General features: G+C 40.7%; 1 protein-coding gene across 3 annotated transcripts in view; it reads left to right on the top strand.

The window, feature by feature from the left end:
- The window catches only part of LOC148894783 (hyccin 2-like), a 34,976-nt gene extending 16,447 nt beyond the window's left edge, over positions 1-18,529 (top strand). Inside the window, exons 5-13 of one of the 3 annotated variants that reach the window (XM_089002977.1) lie at positions 1,124-1,303; positions 4,352-4,432; positions 5,567-5,682; positions 6,530-6,625; positions 7,279-7,395; positions 8,588-8,675; positions 8,780-8,936; positions 9,452-9,604; positions 14,888-18,529. In XM_089002977.1, the coding sequence (XP_088859103.1) occupies positions 1,124-1,303; positions 4,352-4,432; positions 5,567-5,682; positions 6,530-6,625; positions 7,279-7,395; positions 8,588-8,675; positions 8,780-8,936; positions 9,452-9,604; positions 14,888-15,495 (1,596 nt within the window). In that variant the 3' untranslated portion in view covers positions 15,496-18,529. Of the gene's footprint in view, positions 1-1,123; positions 1,304-4,351; positions 4,433-5,566; positions 5,683-6,529; positions 6,626-7,278; positions 7,396-8,587; positions 8,676-8,779; positions 8,937-9,065; positions 9,087-9,451; positions 9,605-14,887 lie in introns of all 3 variants that reach the window. The other 2 variants (XM_089002978.1, XM_089002979.1) reach the window with 2 other exon arrangements.
- The last annotated feature ends 3,439 nt before the right edge of the window (positions 18,530-21,968 follow it).

Genomic DNA, 21,968 nt, shown 5'->3' with positions numbered 1-21,968 from the left:
ATGGATCAAAAGTGAAGTGAAAAAGAGTTTCCTTTCAATGTTGTGATATTTTGTAGCAGTAATTCCCATCAGGAATACATACTGAAAACATTTTTTTGCAGAGTTGGCGACCATTATGTAATTTGTGTTAACTGCACTGACAAAGTTTTAAGGACCATTGTAACATGCTTAATTGGCATACAAGTGCAAAAAGAAGTTCAAATGTGTGTTCACTGCCCAAGATTTCGCATGGTGGATATGTTGATGAGTATCGAGAGGAAGTTGTATTTGGCTTCCAGATTACTTGGTTATGGTAATATTATCATTTATTTTCAAGTTGGTGACACAGTGTTGTATTGAGGGCAGAGGGGAAGATACAGCTTTTCTACATAAATACCGATTCTTGGTTTGCCTGCACATTTTTTTTTTCTATTTGCGATCACATTATTTTTGGGTGAACATCTAGTTTCTATCACAGGCATTTGACTCTGCAATAAATAAAAACAGTACAATATTCTCTGCTTTCTGTACCAGCAAATTTGCCTTCTGTATTTTCTTCTGTGACCCAAAGACATTCTTTCATGAATGGCCAGAGGCACTCGGTGATATGGAACTCTAATTTTACATTTGTGATTCAGTGGGAGAATCCAATTAACTTGGCAGTCATTTTCTCGCTGGTCCTTCATCATCAAATTTGATATCAACCAACCGCAGACTGAAATTAATTCCAAATCTCATCTCTGCCCGTGCAATCCCATTAGTGATCCGGCAGAGAGAAGACGTGCTCATGCATGTATCTATAAGAAATGCATAGGTAGCAATGATTTGTTGGGCTGAAGTTGTTATGCACCTGTTCATAAGAGTGCTTTTTCGACTCTCGAGTTAATCACAACTAAAAGGTCAAAAGAGCAGCACAATTGCTGCCTCTTTTAAGAGCATCCTGCTTTCATGTTATTTTACTCCCTTTCTCTTCCCTACCTCCCGTTATGGACTAGATTTTGGCCCAAAGCCTCGTTCGTTTATGTGAAGTGTGCGCATCCATTTTAGGCTCTTATGCTCAAACGGGAAAAGAAAATGACTGGTGTGTGCTCACCGTAAACACCGATTCATATGGTCTTACGCATGTCCCTTTTGATCTATCCAGCTGTTGGAGCCCGTCTGCCACCAGCTGTTCGAGCTGTACCGCAGCTCCGAGGAACGCCTGCGGCGTTTCACGCTGCAGTTTTTGCCCGAGCTGGTGTGGGTCTATCTTCGAGTTACAGCCAGCAGAGATCGTCAAAGCAATGGCTGCATTGAGGCTCTCCTCCTAGGCATCTACAACCTGGTGGGTGTCACTTTTCTTCTATCTTCTATAACATATGTGAATTCCAAAGCTCCGTAGCTTTGTTTACATTCTTCAGTATGTTATTTTGCACTGTTTATGTTGATCCATCCTACAATTCCAATCACAGTGTTATGGTATGGGTTCTTGAATGTAATTTGATGCTGGACAAACTACAGCCTTCTGATTTGATCAACAGAGAATTTACATCTGTTATTTGGAACAATGAAAATGAAGGAAAAAGCCATACAGAAAAAAAAATATGAAACAGAGAATTTCACAATTTAGTGCAGCATGGTGGTCGAATCGTTAGCACGCTGGCTCTACCCAGCTTGCTGCCTGAAGACAGCTGGAATAGGCTCCAGAACGCCTATAAGCCTTGCGAGGATAAACATCAGATAATGGGTGTATAGATTTCACAAATTGGAAACATAAACGTTCCTCTCCTGTTGTTTCACAAGATTGGCAATGGCTGCACTGGTCAGTCTCAACTAGGCCACTTGCTCACCAGCATCACTTTTCAGGTATCACGTGATCTCCAGGTTCTCAGCTGGTGGTAGCATTTGGATCAGGTGATACACAAAACTATGTCTCAACCCTGAATTGCATTGTTGAAGAGCAATCATTATTCTGTGCTTTTACAGTTGACCCCAAATGTGGAATGTCTCTCAAGAGCAATTGTTTTTGTACATAATGGATAGAAGCTGAATGGATAGTGATTTAATGGGGAACATTCCAAGTGGCATCATCAGTCATTACATTCTCAGTCAGGTGCCCCTTTTTCAATGAGCTGAAAGACAACCTACAGGGAAAACAAAAGCTAATGGACCGCGGTGAGATTGCATCACCAGGAAAGCTCATCTTAAAAATGTGTGAAGAGAGAGGCACGTCAATGGATAGCACTCCATTTCAGCCAGTGCTGCTAAAAGTATATTCATGCATAATTTATTCCTCTCATTCTACACACATGCAGTTTGCCCCGCACGCACATACTTCCCGCCTCGTGCATGGGCTGTGATAAACAGCTTGCTTCTTAGTGGTGTCACACACAAGCCCAAGCCAATAAGGCAACGCTTGACGAGCAGTGTCAAGAAGAGCGAATGATGCATTTTAACCCGTTTGACATCACAGTCTACTAAAATATAGATTATGACTCATTTGCAGAATCGGAAGTGGATTTACTCTTGGGATTACTGCAGTCCTAAAATCCTTTGAAATACTTTTCTCATTAACACATTGATTGTGATGATTCTCTGCTTGCCCCAGAATCGTATCTGCTTTTCTTATAAAAAGCAACATGAATACATTTTACACTTAATCATCGCTAAAATGTGTTTTTTTTTTCTTCCAAAGGATTCACCTGCCCCAAATTCCTCTTCACACTTTTAAAAACACAGATCTAATGATGCTGGCATTACATTGTTCTTTTCCATCGTCACGCACCGAGAGACCCGAGAAACAGTGCTTTGATAAATCTTGAGAGACAACCCTTGTAATCCTCTTCATCTGGTTTACAAGCAAAAGATAAATATCACATGTCTATGCTTGATGAAAAATTGAAAACATGCTGCGCTTCTTATGTCTGAATTCACTCAATCATCATTGTGATTGTGGGTTGGGGAATTACTGGACAATTATATTATCTGGTCGGTTTCTAATCGGAATGATATGCTTCTGCAATAAAGTAAACATACTTATGATGATTTGCAGATGTTTTGAAACTTAACTAATTCACAGCCATTCGCAAATGTAGTCTGGAATTGAAAAGTGTTACAATGAGTGCCATTCCCGAATTTGTTTGGGTTTTGGTTTTTCTTGTTTGTGTGCCAATAAAGCGCTGGCCATGGCCTCTGGCAATGTTTTGTCCCTTCCACAAAGAAGCAGCATTTCCCTTTTTTCCATGTTAGTGCTTTCGATGAAAAGGTTTCTTCAGCCGTCATCTGTACTTCTTTGTAGGTGTCGGACGTTTCACTTCTTATCCAAGAAACTTCGTCAGCAAACTAAAGTCTTACTGGTAGTTTAGGCCCTATATATATATATATATATATATATATATATATATATATATATATATATATATATATATATATATATATATATATATATATATATATATATATATATATATATACAGTAAAGTCTCGTTATATCGATATTCAAGGGAGTCCGAAAAAATATCGATATAACCGGGACTATCGATATATCCGACCCTGTTTGCATGTAATTTTCTCCGTGCGTGCATAGAAATAGTATCGATATAACCGGGACTATCGATATATCTGATATCGATATAACTAGACTTTACTATATATATATATATATATATATATATATATATATATATATATCCTGGACGACTGAGAGCTTACACCGACGTATGTTAGTGATTTGTTCCAGCTTCAGCTGTAACCAATATGTGTGTATTGCATTGTATTTTGGACAGCCACCCTCATTTTAAGCTCATATAACTACAGACCCATATAATTTAGGTCTTAACTTTTTTTATGATGAAATAAGAGAGTCTAGTATTTCTTACGCTGCACTGGATGTTGATGCAGTCCTAAAACTCAATAGTACGTGGGTCCTGGAATTTGAGTGAAAATGACAAAAACCCTGCCACTGGAGTGGACACATTTTTTGCACATCTGGAAGTGAATGAGTTAAGAATACTATCACACACACAGCTCCTGTGTTTTGCTTTTCTACTTTCATTTCTTTCATAACTTTGCTGCTGTGAAATGTAAATTTCTCCACTGCGAGACTAATAAAGGCAATCCAATCCAATCCAATTAATTAATAGTAATACAGTACAGTATATGTTGTTGATGTTTTGTCCTGACTTGCTTGTTAGACATTTTGCCCTGGTGGTAACTCACTTATGTTTGTGAGTCACTGATTTGGTGTCGCACGAAGCTTCACTTCAGCCCTGCAGCAGTGTATCGTGCTGATTAAGTTGTGAAGACGTACTACTGTGACTGAACATTAAGGACCAGCTTTTTCAAAGAAATGCTTTTATGACGTGGCCTCTCTGTCTTCTTTTCCATTTACTAGGAGATTGTGGACAAAGATGGCAACAGCAAGCTGCTTTCCTTCACCATCCCGTCCTTATCCAAACCTTCGATTTACCATGAGGTGAGAGCGCCCCTGCTCCCTTCCGAGTTCTATCTTTAAATAATACTAAAGTCTTCAATTAAGGTGGTGCCGAATAGTTTGCACTTGCAATGAGGCATCGCTGATGATTCACCACCACCTTCGCTTGCAGCTCTGTTGAATAAGCACTGTCATTCATTAACATCGGTTAGTAAGAAAAGAGCACACGTTGAGAAGAGTTCATTTCCACCTGCTCCAAGAGTTGATGATATTCAGACGACATGATGAGGGCGGCGCCGGCTCCAGGCGATTTATAAATGTAATAGCAGGCTCGAGAGGCATGAGCGCGCATGCTGAGAGAATAAAGCGAATGTAGCTGGCATTAGCATGCCCTTGAGTCTCTCCTTAAATTAATCCATCCTCCCCTCATTGCGTGCAGGATCCTTAAGAGGAGAAAAATCACGATAATTTAGGGGTGATGTTAACTGTGGACTTCATCACAATGAGGAGGCCCAGCGTCGATAACAATCTTTTCTTGTTCCAATTAGTTTCCGCTGAGTTATCAGAATCATAAGGGATTTGATGGCTATTGTCAGTGAAAGGTGCACTCTAGACCTCTTTTTTTCTTGACAGGGGCAATGTTTAAAAAAGACGGTAATAATACAAACTTTATAGGTTTTGCAAAAGATGAATACATTAACAATAAAAAGAGACCGAAATGAAGTTAAAATAAACTCTTAAATATGGTTGTGTCAGAAGTAACCCAAATTTCATGAGAAAAATGGACCAACCCACTGCTATTGCTGATTAATATGTTTGAAATTGTTTATCCTATTGATTCTTTTATGGATGGATTGGGTTATATCTGCGCTTCTTTTCCAGATTTTGATTTATGGGAGGTCGTGACCAACCAAGAAAAAAGGTTGTGCGAGTCCATGCAAACGCTACATAGGAAAGCCCAAGTCTAGTTTGGAAGCCTGTTCCTCAGAACTGGGAGGCCATTGTGCCCACAGTTGTGCACCTTTGTCGCTTTCTGCCTAAAAGAGAGACGAAATGGCTAAAATGCGCTCAAATGTGACACCATGTAAAGTGTTATAGACTCGAAGCACCACTTTGTTGCGTCAGTGCCACTGAACTTATACATTCATGGTGCATTTGTGTTTTCTGTCTGGGTAGCCTTCAAGCTTGGGCTCCATGGCTTTGACCGAGGGCGCTTTGTGTCAACATGACTTGATCCGAGTGGTGTACAGCGGCCTCCATCCTCAGAGAGAGACTTTCACTGCGCAGAACAGGTACGCCTGTTGCTCTCAACGGGCATTCTAATCAGCAGGCTTTATCACGACTTCGCCTTCCTTTGAGCAGCACACATGGGGGAGGGTGGGAATCCATTTGTCGAACTGAAATATCGTTTCTGGCAATAAACGACAAGGTTTTGACGCTTCGCTGTGATAATGCCTAGCCAGTCGTTTGACTCCACTGCACACGCTCAATTATAGCATTTCCTCTGGAGTTCAGATGACCTCCTGCAATAATATGGATGTGCAGACACTCAAAGGTGGAAGAATGCTGACTTTTACAGGCAGTGTAAAACACTCGACGAATATACTGGCAGAATGTAAAAACCTGGCTTAGATTTTTTTTTTTGTACAAACACTTTAACCCATTCACTGCTAAACATGCAAAAATGTGTCTACTTCAGTTCCAAGGTTTTTGTCATTATTACTCAAATTCCAGGGCCCACAGAATATTGAGTTTTAGGACTACATAAATATCCAATAAGAAACATTAGACTCTCCTATTTCATCAGAAAAAAAGTTAATTCCGAAATTATATGGGTCTTGAGTTATATGAGCTTGAAATGAGGGCGGCTGTCCAAAATGCGTGTGTAGACACATATTGGTTCATAACAAAGCTCTAACATGGAAATAAAGGAAATGCTGCCCCCTTGTGGAAAGGAAAAAAAAACTTTCCCAGTGGCCATGGCCAGCGCTTTATTGGCACCCAAACAAGAAAAAAACTAAACCCGAACAATTTCCGGAATGGCGCTCTACGACATATTTTCAATTCCTGAATAAATTTCTGAAAGGCAGTGAATGATTTAATATGATTCTAAATCATCATTGTGGCATTCATTTGCAGGTTTGAGGTTTTGTGTTTCCTCATGCTGTGCTACAACTCCGCTGTTGTATCCATGCCCTTGTCCTCCTATCAGTCGATCTGCAGAATGAGCTCACGGTGAGAAATGCCCATACGGACAGAAAATACATATGGAAATATCTTAAACGTGTGACCTTGATTTCATTCTCTGCTGCTGCGTCATATCTTTACGAGATTATTTTTATCATTATGTGTTGTTGTTTTTGTTTTGCTTTTTGCAATATCAACTTAATATACAGTATCTTTGGGATTGGTGCGCTAGTACTTTTCTCGGCTGAAATATTTAGCGTTTTGGGTTTTTTCCAACAACGATGCCGTGCCAGATTATGGAGGGATATTCACATTTTACATCTGATCACTGGGATCCCACTAACAATTGCTGTGGGGACCAAAAATAATTTTATATTAATTATTGGTTGTTTGACTATGTGGAGCGGCCACTATGCATTGTAGCATTTTAGTCTGCTTTATGTCTCTTAAATTAATTTCTTTGTCAGAAATTTCACTCTTGAATTTCAGCATTGTTTTGCAGTGAGTGAGGATCCACATGTGATTCATAAAATGAGTTTTTGGGCCACATTGCAGTCTGCACACTATTTCGGGAAACAGACGGCAATGTTTGCCTGTGAAGATTGCGGCGCGCCAGAATAGTACTCAGCCTTCAAGTCAAGCCTCCCGAAGAGCACTTAATGCTCAGGACTGCTGTCAACATGTGCGTGTGTCATTCTCAGGTTGTGTGTATGCGGTTTCCCGCGGCAGCAGCAGAAACTCTGGCGGGAGCCGTGTAACCGTGTGCTTTTGGATCCAGAGTTCATGGTGCAGATGCTGACTGCTGTTTATCATGCCATGTGAGTTGTTTTTGTTAACTGCCAATGACTCCTTCGTGGGTACTGCTATGCAATTGATTACAAGAGCAATATATATTTCAGCGAATATCCTGTATTAAACTAACCAAATAGGGTCTTTACTCCTGTAAGGGCATCTTTTAGTTCATTGGTGTCAAATTCAAGGCCCGGTGGCCAAATCTCGCCCGCAAAAGCAAATCAAACTTGTAAAATTCCATGATACTTGCTAAAGTCTGAACCAACATTTCAAATTGTCCCACCACAACAACAGTCATTATTTTTTACTTCAAATTTGAAAACTGGTTATTCATTAATTTGTTGTGCGCTTTATATGTGATATGTTTATGGTTACGGGAAACCGTAACTACAATGTGGCCCGCGGCAAAAAATGAGTTTGACACCCTTGTTTTAGTTACATGAGGATCCAAATACTGTATGAGGAACATATTTCACTATGATGTACTACAGATGCACACACAGTATTGAACATATTGTTATCCCTTGAAGGGACCATAACTTTCCACCCATCCATTTTCTATAGTTGTCATTGGTGAATTGGACCATCTCTCAGCTGATTAGAGGTGTTCTACAACTTAACACCATGTCATGGTCTTCTTCAATCAAAGGACAAACATTTATTCAAATTCCCATCTGTGAGGAATGTTGAACATTGAACCAGAACATATCTGGTATGAGACGTCTTGAAAATATAACATTGAAAGGGGGGAGGAGGGAGTGGGTCCAGTTATTATGGTTACAAGGCGTGTGTGACCAATGTACCGTCAGCTTAATTTTTCTCCCTCGGAGGAATGGCATCAATCAGGAGACTGTTCAGACATAGATTACATGTGTATGAAGATAGATCAAATATTGTTGTTGTTGTTTTTTTTGGTGGGGGGGGGGTCATCACGTGTATCCTTCGTTTAAGCGGCCATGTGCGTGAAGCTTCACGCTACAGGCAGTGGTGGACGTGCTGGGATGCTCGATACTCAAAATAATAATGATGCACTTGCGTATGCTGTGCACTTCCTGGCTGCATACCACAGTCAATTTGACAAGGATCTACCTTTGTCAACCTGAGCTGCAGTAAAACAAAATACACGCGTGACTGTGTGACTCAAACATCAAGTGCTTTTGTCACAACGCATGTTGTCTTTAACGTTGTTGGACTCTGCCGTGTCTGTTGTTCTTGTAGATATAATGGAGAGTGGGAGATGGGGAGAGAAGCTTTGGAGGACATACTGTACAGAGCCCAGCTAGAGCTTTACTCTCAGCCTCTCTTGGTAAGTAACAGGTTAAATGCGGTTGGGCCAAAGTGCCCATCCCATTGGAGATATTCATTTGGCTGCAAAGTTTGTGTCGCTTTGCGTTGTGTGTGAAAATGCAGCTGGGCAATGCCATGAAGAACTCGCTGCCAGACAGCGCCCCGAACGAACCGCAAGGACGCAAAGTTCTGCAGGTGGAAGTAACACCCACAATTAGCCGCATCTCCATCTCCGCCATCACCACCGCCTCTATCCGACGCCACCGCTGGAAGAGAGAGGGTAAGGAAGGCTAAGGGAATAGAAAACACACTCCTCTGTGAACATTTATATCCTCATCATTTTGTTACTACCGTATTTGAAAGTACTATAAATATTTATTATGACCTGATGTTTTCCAATGTGTGAAAGGCCACAAGAAGGAGCTTTTAGGTGAGAAAATGATTTGTGTCATTTTATTTTGCTCCTCTGAGCATTGAGAAAGAATCCTGTCACACCATTGGCACTGTGCAAAATGGTGTCTCCCGTCACTTTCTGTAGCTGTAATCCTTGTAGTTTGTGTCTCACTGCCTTGTATTCTTTCTTCACCTGACTCTTCTGTAAGAAAGCCATGACAAAATGGTGCTTGCAGATTCCTCCTCCTTCATCACTGGAGGACGCCAGTAGTCATTCGCTTTTTAGAATTGTCGCTTTTGCTTTTATTTGTGTACACTAACTTAAATTGATGAGACAAGAGGTGGCTGAGGGACGCTGCCACTAAAGAACCACATTTCCCCATCTGTCTTGTTGACTCTCAGATTGTTTTGACTACTCGAGCGATGCAGAGTTGAGCGTCACCGTCGCTCGTCCTAGTCTCGCCCAACACCCATCAGCCAATGAGCAGAGAGATGGGGCCCCTCACGGCCTCCACCGTCACAGCAGCAGCATCATTCCCCCCATCACACTTGAGGGTAGGGCACAGGGGCGGACACCGTGAGCAACCACCACCCAAAACTCACCCTCTTTTCTCCCTTTCTTCGCCTTTGCGGGATTTCTCCTTGCTGCCTGTGCATTCCTCCATAGTATCCTGCCACCCCGTTTTCGCAAAGCCGGGACACTTTGGTTCAGTACACATTTTTCAAAAAAAATTGTCAAAAGTCAGAATTACATTTAGACATCCAAGATCAAAGCTTTTCCACTGCAAAAGTCTATATCGACCCAGGATGGCTTACAGCATCGCAGCATGTGGTTGCTAGTTATACGTATTTCGTTCAGGAGGAGATTTAGGGGAGAAAGAAAATGGATTGGAATCGATGGCATATAAAATTGCAGCTAATGTTAATATCTGTCCTTTATCATCGGTGCACATCCTTAGATGGGTCACGGTTTTACTGGAGTGTTTCCCAGATGACATTGGGCAAGGGTGGGCTGGTTGCCAGTCAGTCACTCACAAATTCACATGACAGTGCTCCAGATGATTTTTCACTGATTTTGATTTGCTCTTGATTGAATTCTTGAACTGGTTCGACTGTTTAGTTTGTTATAATATGATGTTTAGGACCTTACAGGTATAAGTTTTTGCAGGTCAATGCCAGTTTTTAATTGGCAGGAAAATAATTCATATGAACGGATTCATCAGCCAATTAAAAAAATATTTCCTGTGTAATGAATAAAATGAGAAAATTGACCGCATTTGTGAAGGCGTTGTGGTGAGGCAGCCTTGCCTTGACCAACTGTTTGGACCTGAACAATGAAAAGTTGAGATTGTTTGAATCTTTGAAAAGTTTAGAAATTTGAGGTCAAAGTGCTGAATTTTAGGTTTTTATTTTGATATTGTTTTAGGGGATGAAATTGATAAACTGAACTATCCTGCTTGGTGAAAACACGGCTTCAACTCGCCCATAACTAACCGCTCGCTGCTCTTTGCCTGAAAAAAAAGGTGGAAGAGATGCCAATTTTGGTTTGGAAGGAAGTGAGGCCAGTGGCCTTGTTGCATGGGCCTGTCAAAACCTCTCCGTCTTCTTCACATGACTACATTCTTACTTTGGCCCTTGTCACTCACTGAGTCATAGCGGCTGCCTTTCTCCTTATAAGCAGATCAAGTAGATCGGTTTTGGATGACTGGCGAACCACCTGACCTCCTGTTTCCAGACTGTGTTTGATTACACCGCTTTTTTGCTCACGCTCTGCCCCACGTTTATACAAACGACTCTCCATTCTGTTTTGCAGTCCAGTAGCGTTTGTGACTGCCAGCGCAGCCTTCTGGCGTGTCACATTATTCCCTCAGCTCAGTGAGTGGGAACGAGCCTTCTGTCATGCATGCTTGTACTTTAGCAAGCTTTCCAGATTCCCTCCAGATAGCGAACATCATATTTGACAAGGTCAAGCGGAATGATTTGGTTGGTATTAACAAAATGTCAAACTGAGCAATGCAGATCCACTAATTGCAAGGGTCCACCATCCAGCCCATTGTGTCCTTGCTGAAAGTCTCTATATATATTTGTGTGCTCTTTGGATATTGAACCTATGGCATGAATGAAGGTCAGAAGGAACTATTCTGTTAGTTTCCTCTGCGTGACCTTTTCCTTTGAAAGTTCTTTCTGCAGCTCTTCCAACGGAGATGACTGGGGAAAAAAGGAACGTTTTTGTTGTTAACTCAATAGCATACTCGTGTCATATACTTGTATTGACTCTGGGCATGTAAAGATATCCAAATATTATTATACAATATTCTATATGAAAAATAACTATACAATAATTATCCCGAGGTTCTTAAGGGTTGGCACTCTAAAATAAAAAAAATAAAAAATTAAAGCTCACGCTACTGTGAAGAAAAATATCACTGAGAAATAAGCATGCGATTGTGTTTTTGTACATAACGGCAGAGATGAAGAAATCGGATGAGCCAGTCATTTGTCACATGCTTCTTTCTATCAGCATGGTGGCCTAAGCTATCATGGTCTATATACCGGATTTTCCGGTGTATAAGGCGCACTCAAAAGCCTTTATTTTCTTCAAAAATGACACTGCGCCTTATATGCAGGTGCGTCTTATATGTGAAGTCATATTGAGCCACAGCAGGTCTTGCAACTATCAGAATCAAAATCAGAATCATCTTTATTGCCAAGTATGTAGAACACACAAGGAATTTGTTTCCGGTAGAACACGCTGCACTAGTATCGTTGTCAAAAAAACTGCTAACTATACAGTTCCATTTTGGCTACTGTTGAAAGAGTTCAAAGAGTTAATGGCTTGGGGGAAGAAGCTGTTTAAATGTCTGCTGGATTTGGTGCGCATGGATCGGTAGCGCCTGCCTGAGGGGAGTAGCTGGAAAAGGTGGTGGGCAGGGTTCGGAGGGTCCAGTAGGATTTTCCGCGCCCTAGTTTGGATTCCTGCAGTGTGCAAGTCCTCGAGAGTGGGTAGGGCGGTGCCAATGATTTTTTCCGCCGTCCTAACTGTCCATTGAAGTCGGATTTTGTCCATTTTTGTGGCGGCCCCGAACCAAACGGTGATGGAAGAACACAGGATGGATTCGATGACAGCCGTGTAGAAATGTTGCAGCACCTCCTGTGGCAGGCCATGCTTCTTTAGCAGCCTCAGGAAGTACATTCTCTGTTGGGCCTTTTTCAGGATAGAGTTGGTGTTGACCTCCCACTTCATGTCCTGGGAGACTGTGATTCCCAGGAACTTGAAGGTCTCAACGGTTGACACCAGGCAGTTGGATAGTGTGAGGGGTAGCTGTGGTGATGCAGCAGCCATGACTCCATTACCCCATGTAGAGGAAATAATGAGTAACCCCAGCCTCTACTGTCGTGTCTTATAATATGGTGTAAAGTTTGAAAACACACCATTCCCTGAGGGTGCGTCTTATACTCAGGTGCGCCTTATACACCGGAAAATACGGTAATTGACAATGTTGCGTTTGACTGAAGCGACTGCAAAGTCATGCTTACTTTGACCGAGGTGTTGAAGAATATTTGCTGCAAATGACAAATTCTGCAATATGTCCAGTTATAATCTTTACGCTGTGCGATATTGGACCATGTGTCAAGATTTCCTCCATTTCATAAAGACTGCTGAGGAAATAAATATTAAGCTGTAATGGATCACAAATAATTCACCCTGTGATTCAATTTGCTGCAGTAAAAGGTTCCATCGGTACCGCAGCAAAGTTTTTAATTTCTCCAGTTGGGTGTCACTAATTCAGAATTGAACAAAGTGCTGATGGGTTAAAAGTGATCGTTCGTTCCTGGTTCATGGCTCTTCAGGGTGTTTGAAGTGGGATGGTGAAATCAGCAGGAAGCCAGGTGTTGAACAGAATAGGTTATTTTAATCTTCTTTTAACCCATCCGTGCCCGCTAAAACATTCTGATCATTTGCGCAATTTAATTTATTTCACCTTGTCGCTTCATCTTCCAGTCTTCCAGGAAGACTGTTTCCATCGTAGACTCGCACTGTGATCTAGTTCTTTCATACCAAAGTCATCTAATCTTAACTTTCTGGATCTTTTGGTCTTTGTGCTGGAACATGAGCACTGTCATGAATTTGAGCGCAGAAAAAAATGTCTTGCATTACGAATGTACTCAATTAAGTGATTGGTTGCTTTTGGTGTGCGTCTTTACTTCTGAGCGATATCCTTATCTCTCTTGGACGCATTTCAAGCTTCCATGTTGAATTTGTGAGAGAGCTAACCGAGGCCGTTGCTGGCCCAGACTTGTCAGCACAAAGTGACATTCCATCAATCTTATAAGGCGTTTGGAGCGGTCTCTGCACTCTCCGCATATTAGCAAGCTGGACTGGGCTAGCCAGTCATGTGACCAAGCGGTGCTGCAGCAGGAATAAATGATGAATTGGGCTGGAGAGCATGCGTCTTCCCCAACCTCATGTTCTTTGCATGTGAATTTGACCCTTCTTTTTGCTATGTCTGATTTACCTTGCTTGACCCAACAGTGCATGAGGGAGACCAACGGCTGTCTTTCTTGAACATTTCTTTTCTAACTGTCTTTTGTGTATTTATTTATTTATCCCCTCTAACCAGAGAATGATGATGTTTGTTATATGAATACCGAGACTGGTATTAAGTTACTCAACTATCTCCTACGGCACAATTATAAACAAATTACTTTGGGGTTCAATACAGTACCGGGCAAAAGTCGAAGGTCCCCTCAAATGGTCATCCTGTTGTGTAAATGAACTCATCCAATGTAGGTCACTTGCACTTACCACCCCCTTTGAGTGGCAGCTCATTTTTAGAGTGTTTTGACTGATTTTTCTAAGTCCCACAGAATATTGACTTGCACCCCTCCATCCATTTTCTAACCTCACAAAAGTGAGGTTAACCTTAACCTCACAAAAGTGCTGCAGCCTATCCCAGCTGTCTTTGTCCAGTGGGTGGGGTACACTCTGAATTCGTTGCCAGCCAATAGGAGGGCACACACAGACGAACAACTATTTGTCCGCTGCGCTCTGTTTTGATTTGAACAGACAATTCAAGTTGTTTGCATTGAAGCTAAACGTACTTAATTTTGCCTTGTTGTTCGTGGGGCGTACTGTACATGTGCTGTTCAGAAGATATATGAACAGAAAGCTGCAAAACACAAAAAAAATAGTTGATAAACTACATAGAGAGACAAAATAATACATAACCTAAGCACATAAAGCACAGGTGTCAAAGTGAAGGCCCACGGGCCAAATATGGCACACCACATCATTTTATTCGGTCCGCGAAAGCAAATCTAGCATGTTTAGTGATGTGATTCTTGCTAAAGTCCAAAGCAAAATGTCAAATTGTCGTATCTCAACCACAATAATAGTCCTTATTCTTGATTTCAAATTTGAAAACTAGTTATTCATTAATTTGTTGAGCATTCTGTATGTAATATGTGGAGGAGATGAAACATTCTAATGATTTACCCAAATTCATAACAGCCCTCGAGAGGAAACCGCACCTACAATGTGGCCCGCAACAAAAAAATGAGTTTGACACCCCTAACATGAAGCTACACTGTGAATGACACTAGACGAGAACCTATATTTATGTGATCCAAAAAAATTTTGAAACCATGGCCAAAGACATGCGCTCGGTACTGTGTAACTCACATTCCGTGAATCAAGGTAAATATGTTCTGTCTAGAATTATGTTTTCCTTTGTGGGGGAACTAATGATGCTCTATGGTCTGAGCTACACTCAACATGTTTTTTTTCATTCTATTCTGTTATTTTAACATTTCAAAAAATGAATGTGATCAACCTAGATGCAGACGGGATGAGCGGCGGTGAGGATTCCTTCAACGCAAACGACCCAGATGAGGGTTTCTCCTCCGGGGCATCCAACAGCAGCCAGCCCTGCGGCACCAGGGCGGGGGGCGGCGGTCCGAAGGCCGGCAGCCTAAGCAGCGGCGGCAGCAGCATCAAGAAAGCCATCACGGCCCGATTGTCCCGGGACAAGGAGCGGCCCGAGGTGGCGAAGCAGGTCGACGCGTCTGCGGTGGTCAAGCGCCAGCACCAAAAGAAGCAGTCGCCACCGGCCAGCATCCGACTCGATGCCATCCAGCTGAGTCCTATCAAGAAGCACCTGAGCTTCCCCTCCGGACCTCCGCTGGTACGGACTGGCAGCGCATCGTCCAGTAAGTCTTTTGATTGCATGGCCTTCAGCCTGAACGGTGGCACAAGGGACCAAGAAGGTGGCGGCTCGCCCGACGACGGTGGGCGTCCCGCCGCCGGCTCCCACCGCCATTCCACTGTCAGCCTGCAGGAGGGTCAGACAATCAGGCAGGGTGATCCCCTTCTGTCCCCCGGGTCCCCCATCACGAAGCAGTCCCGCTCCCCCAGCTTCAACATGCAGATCATATCACAGGTTTAATGTGTATTGTGGATATAACAAATGTCTGCACAACCTTGTTCATGGGTTTTTGTCATGAAAAAAAAATGAGAGCAAGGGAAATATTTCAAAACGTTTACCGTCATGAATGCAACTTAGTTGGGAACAAAAATGAAATGAGATGTAAAAACAAATAGATGCTATTATGTGGATGAAAAGCATGCACACCCTCTTGTATGTGGGAATATGACGTGTTCCAAATTGACCAATCACATTCAAATTCATGTGAAACAGTAGTTAACCCACACACACTCCACTATTTCAGGTGCTTCTGAATAACCCTAAAGGTGGTTCCGATGTTTTAACTCATGCACTGCCAGACAATGTGCAAAAATGTGTCCACTCCAGTGCCAGGGCTTTTGTCATTTTCACTCAAATTGCAGGACCCACAGGTATATTGACTTTTAGGACGACATAAATTTCGAGTGACAATGACAAAAAGCCTAGCACTGGAGTGGACACATTTTTGCACGTCTGGCAATGAATGAGTTAATAGCTAATCATTAGCACCATACTCATTGTTGATGTTTGCTGAATGTGATTAGATGATTACGAACAATGCCACATATCCACTTCTAGGGTGTGCACACTTTTTACACACTCCCTCAAACATTAGCAATAAAATTCAGCCGAGATTTAAAACTTTGAAGCCACATTAATGGCTTAAAGGACAACCGACACCATTTTTTGTTTCCTAAGTGACATCAGAAAAACGTTTTATAGCATCTAAAATACCCAGAACACGCAGGCTGATATTTTCAGTCAAATGAAAAAACACCATTAAAAATGACTCAAAGTGTCCCAAAACTACTTCAAAATGACCTCAGAAAGTTTCAGTTTCAGAACATCCCGCCCCGTTGTTCGTGACGTCACGTCATGATGTCTTGCCTTGCTTGAGAATCAAAATAATGGCTTCAGATTCGGAGAAGATGTTTTTTTTTTTGTTACTCATCCAGTTATGATTATGATTCAAATAGTTCCGAAGAGGAAAGCATAAATGTTTGCAATCGATTAAAGATGTCCTTCCGTGTCATTTTAAGGCGTCTGGACTCCAATGTAGTGTCCCAGAAAATGCACAAGATGGCGCCCAAGCTCCGTTGGAAATGGGCTGATTTGGAATTTGTGTCAGCTAGTATCAAATAGTAGTCTTGGTGAAACACACAACGATTCACCATCGCGTTATTTGTGTTTTCCTTCTAATTTCGCCATCAACACGAAGTTTTCAGACCAAACAAAGTACCCAAAATGCATTGTGTGTTGCTTTCTCGGTCAGGGGCGTTCCTTTCGTGACGTCACGTATGGACTCGTCACCAACTCAAAAACAAGACTTCCTGAATATTCAGTGCGAGTTTTAAAACGTAAAATATAGCTATATGCGGTGGAATATTTGTAAAATACGCTCAGTTGAAGTCATTTTACAAATTATGGACCCAACTTGTCCGGAGGCGTCGGTTGTCCTTTAAATATTCCAACATTTATCCTTCTGATTTCTTTTTATCACCAAAATTATCATTTTAATTGTGCCGTGTAGACTTTTTATATCCACTGCATGCACGTGGATGTATCTGTCTGTACATCGCCAATCATGATGAAGAGGCAATTCCTCCGGCTCCTAAAAGGGAAATGCCTTGGCCAGATTTCCTGCAACGTACAGTGGTTCAATGACATTTCACTTTGAGCTTGAGTCGACATTCACTCAGCAATAATTCCTCTGCGGAAGCCGTTGCTATGCTTCCGTTTCCTGCTCTGTCATTCCTGGGCTCACGTGCAATCACTCTCACTAGCTAAAGCTTTCCCATGAAGTGCTGTTTTGGTTTTTAAATCACGAATATGTGAGTGTGTGCGTATGTATGTGTGTGTCTGTTATTTTTTTTTTAAGTGACAATCCAAAGAAAGTAGGTAGGATGTTTAAGTCAACATTATATTTTTATGTCAAACTGTTATACAAGAGCGCACTTTGTGCTGTCACCCCAAACTGGAACTATATAGGGATATCCTGTCTGTGATCTGGAGTTGAGGAAATCACTACTGAGGTTATTTATTACCAAATGCTGCTCTCTCTTTCTCTCCCTCTGTGTGTCTCTCTCTCTCTCGCTGTTTCTCGCCCTGTCTCTCTTTATATTTATATATATATATATATATATATTTGTGTATTTGGGTGTAAAGCATTATAGACAGGTATATGCATAAAAAATACTGAATAGGTCATGAGTGTTAGCTATTCATGCTGGCATTTGTCTTCCTTCTCGTCGCGAGTGACTTTCACAGCATCCTATTCAGTTCATGCAGCAAGTCTTCATGAAACATTTTTGCTCTACCTCTTTACGTTGTTCACCAAGACCCCATCGGCGTCGGACATTGGCCACATAAAAATGTTATTTTATTACTATAACTCTTCTATATTTCCTCATATAGTGGCCAAAGTCGTTAATGTAGACACACACCATCGGTTCGGTGTCATTAGAAGCAATTGGATCAATTCAACTGCTCCTCAAGATGTCTTACTTTTTCTTGTTTTCTTTTGCAAGTGCAATTGTTTGAATGGACTCCCCATGCTGTCAACTCGTTTTACTTCAAAGACCGTCCGAGCCGCAGTGATGATCGCCCACATCGCCGTTTAAACTCTTAAGTGTCAACCCACCATCTTTTTGTGCCAACACACGTCCTGTCCTTAAACTAATTTACTCGGCTGTCTTAAGTTGAACGAACTTTCATATATATATATTTTTAAATGTATTTCCTAGTGGGGAGCCAACTCTACCATTAGTGTACATAACTGCACTTTTTTGGCCCCTGTCGTCATGCTGTGTCTTTAAAGCGGGGTTACATGGTGATTGTACCTTCTCGTTGGCTGTAAATGATTTACGGGGTATGGCTGGAAGATTTGTGATCTCTTTGTCGTAAAATGTGCATGTGACATTGCAGGAAATGAACGACCACCGTAATTTTCACACTGTCCATCCATGTTATCATGGAACCTTCAAAGTGTAACTCGATAAATTCTGAGACACATTGACTTCTAGCCTATTATTTTAAAGTTGATTTTTCACGGTGGAGATAATAGAAATTAAACTGTGGCTATCATGAAACCAAAACTGACAAGACTAGTTTCCACTAAAGAGTGAGGAATAAAAAAAGAGTGCCCATGCAGACCAGTGGTGGCAGCAGTTGTTATGCAATATGCTGTGTCTATGTGGCACATGGGAACATCATTAAGCACAAATACTGATTTTCACTGCAGCCGCATCATCATCAAGTAGGGGGCGAATATCAACTAACAATATAACTAATCTGAGCAGACAGTAAAACCCAACGCTGATCGGCTTCCATTTCAGCTTTGTGTTATGGACAGTACTTGAAAGTGGCTCTGGATCTTCACCCAATTTGCACTTTATGTGATGGAAGAAATTGCAAGTGGGGTTAAAAGTGCATAATGGCAAATTTTCAGTTCCAGGGAAGTACGATTGAAGACTTTCTTGGTGGAAACAGTTTTCATTTGGTGGGTCACCACAGTCAGACATTGCAGAAACAATTTCATGTTTATTTGAGCATTCTTAGCTTACGCAATGCCAATATAATAATACTAAAATGATGTAAAACTCTTCCTCCTTGAGTATTTGAGATAATGCCATGGAAAGAACATTTTGCTGTACAATCCTGCCAAATCGCTGCATGTTATTATTTTATTTGTTTTCACCAACTATCCCCCATTTCTGAAACATTGACCAGAGTTTTGGTGGTTGTACGACTCTTTCATGAGAATTCAAATAACTTTTCTTTACCTTCACTCTATCTTAAAAAAGTAAAACTATTCATCGTTTAGCTACGCCAATGTGGACGACTTTGGAGGTTTCATTCTTTCAATTAGGTCAGAATTATTTCAAAGTTCATTTCCAGCTTTGCATGTGTAAAAAAAAACTTAGTTTTCAATCATTGTGATGCACTTTAATCCATCTCCACCTTGACTATATATATATATATATATATATATATATATATATATATATATATATATATATATATATATATATATATATATATATATATATATATATATATATATATAAAATTTGTGTACACAGTTCAGGGTCTCGTCAAGCGGTGTTTGTTTTCTGTCTTAACAGTTAAAAGGCTATTTATAGAGATTTTTTTTCTTCTTCCTTTGGATGCCAAAAGATTGCTTGCTACAAGTCACAGTCTCAGGAGTTTATCTAAACAAAAAAGACGCATTTGAACACTTGGCACCATCAAACTTTCTGTTCTCGCCGTCTGAATAGGATTCTATGCAAAATGTATCCCAGCCCCCATCACCTTCTCATGCTTCGATTTGATGAATCGGAAGAAGGCAAACACTCTGTTCCAACATGGTGTGCAACCATCCCAGCATTTATTATGTGAACGTCCCCCTCCAAGAACGAGAGGAGAAGAAAAGGACTGTTCGCATGCACTTTGATCCAAGATCAACTTGGATGCAAAAGTGTGAGGAGCCACTGTACTGTTGAGGCAATCTACACGGAGACTTACTGCAATCGTGTAAATACAGTGTATAAAATGTCGGGAATGTAGAGAGAGTATGTATATTGTTGAATAAATATTGTGATGTAAGAAATTTTTGAAATGTCTCCATTTTTTGTTTGTTTTAACCCATGCAGTAAATTAAGATAGAAACATTAATTTCATGTGGTTTTTGAATTAAAAAATTACATCTATTGAATGCTCAGTACACAAAAATGGTCGTCAAAAGGCAAATTCCTACCCAGTTATCCGTAGTCGCTATTTATCTTTACACAGTGTACTATTTTTATGCGATATGCTTGGGGCTATTCTTATTCAATCAGGTTATTTCATTCTTTAGGTATCGAATCCATTGCAACGTTTGAGAAACAGTTTCGCCTCTCATCTGAGTCACCTTAATCTGTTAAATAGAACAAATCTTGCTTTTAGGACTGCAACATCCTAAATTGTGTTAGGAAACTAATTGTGCTCCACATTGGACGCATGACCAGTCCATGAACGATATTCATTTGTTTATTTTCAGACGCAATTGGTCATAAGAAAAAAATATAAATACAATGTATTTCCTTCACTATCTGAGTGATGTTTATAATACGTCAAAAATTCTAACGTGCCATTGTGACAGGTTAAAAAGTTCCCTTTTTAATATTTTGGTTACATTTGCATAGTTACACTGGTTTACAAATGATATACTGTACTGTATATCTAAAATGTTAATTTAAACAAGGAACTCCTGCTTCGGTTAGTGTTTCGTGTCGGACCGATTTACATTGTTGGACAGGAAGTTGTTATGCGCATACGTTTGCATTACCTCAGGGCTTTCGATGGAAACAGCGGTTGAGTTAAAACGTACATCATCGCTTGTCTTGTGTTTTTTTTCTGAATCCCACAACACCGTATCTCCCTTACCATAGTGGAGAGCGCAACACCATTTGGCAAAAAATACGAGACGCTCACATTTGAATGCAGCAAAATGGTTGTGATTTGCATTCTATAAAAAACGTACAGGAAAGAGAAATAGACCGGCCTCTTAAAGGTTCACTGGTACTCAACGTCTGATTTCGGTTTAAAATAATTAAATACAATAAATTGTGCGATTGACGTTTGATAGGTATTGGACTATTTGTACTTTGCTGACATCTTCTGGTTGCAAAGGATTTTTAAATTTCATTTTTTTATTTATGTTAGTTTACTCATTTTGACGCCAGAACCAACCAGCTCTGAAACTGTTTGTTTGTATTTTTTATTCTCATTCAGACGTATTCATTCATAGATGAGCAACCATTCAACTCCTTGGTTTACTTACTATCGTCCGATTGAACTATCATACATGTGGAATATGGGAGAGAAAAAAAACATATTTTTGCTTGTTTTGCGATTATAGTTCCCACAGAATAGTTACATTTTATTCAAGCGTATTTTTATTTGATAATACTATGGGATTGGACACCATTTGTAAACATACAACACTTTATTTTCGACACAGTTAAATAGAGTGAGCATGTTCCTTCAAATGTCTTTTTTATGATGCTTATATTTCAATACAATTTAATTTTACTTTATTTCCATGCGTTACTATATTGTTTTTTTCTCCAAAGATTCTACACACAGTGGAATTATTTATTTGTCATATACAACCCCAAAGTGTAACTCAGTTTGGATACAAAGCGGGTGTTGCCTGGGAACAGACACTGTGATGCCTGGAGATGAAAATGAAACATTGCACCTGTACGCCTCAACAGTGTGCGACTGTTCTGTTGTCTTTTCCAAAGTAAGTATCACAGCTTCATATTGGTTGCTGTGGTCATTAGAAAAAAGGGAACCACTGAAGGTATGGAAAATAAGTTTAAAACAATCTTGCAATACAGCTCTTGTGTTGGGTGTATTTTTGTAATTATTATTGTGCAGGTGTGCCTAATGAAGTGGCTCATCCCTGTCTT

This window comes from Hippocampus bargibanti, linkage group LG08, assembly GCF_051943395.1.
Source record: "Hippocampus bargibanti isolate YZ-2025 linkage group LG08, ASM5194339v1, whole genome shotgun sequence".
Classification (NCBI taxonomy): Eukaryota; Metazoa; Chordata; class Actinopteri; order Syngnathiformes; family Syngnathidae; genus Hippocampus; species Hippocampus bargibanti.
Note: the sequence above shows the minus strand (reverse complement) of the source record. Positions and strands in the feature narration are given on the sequence as shown.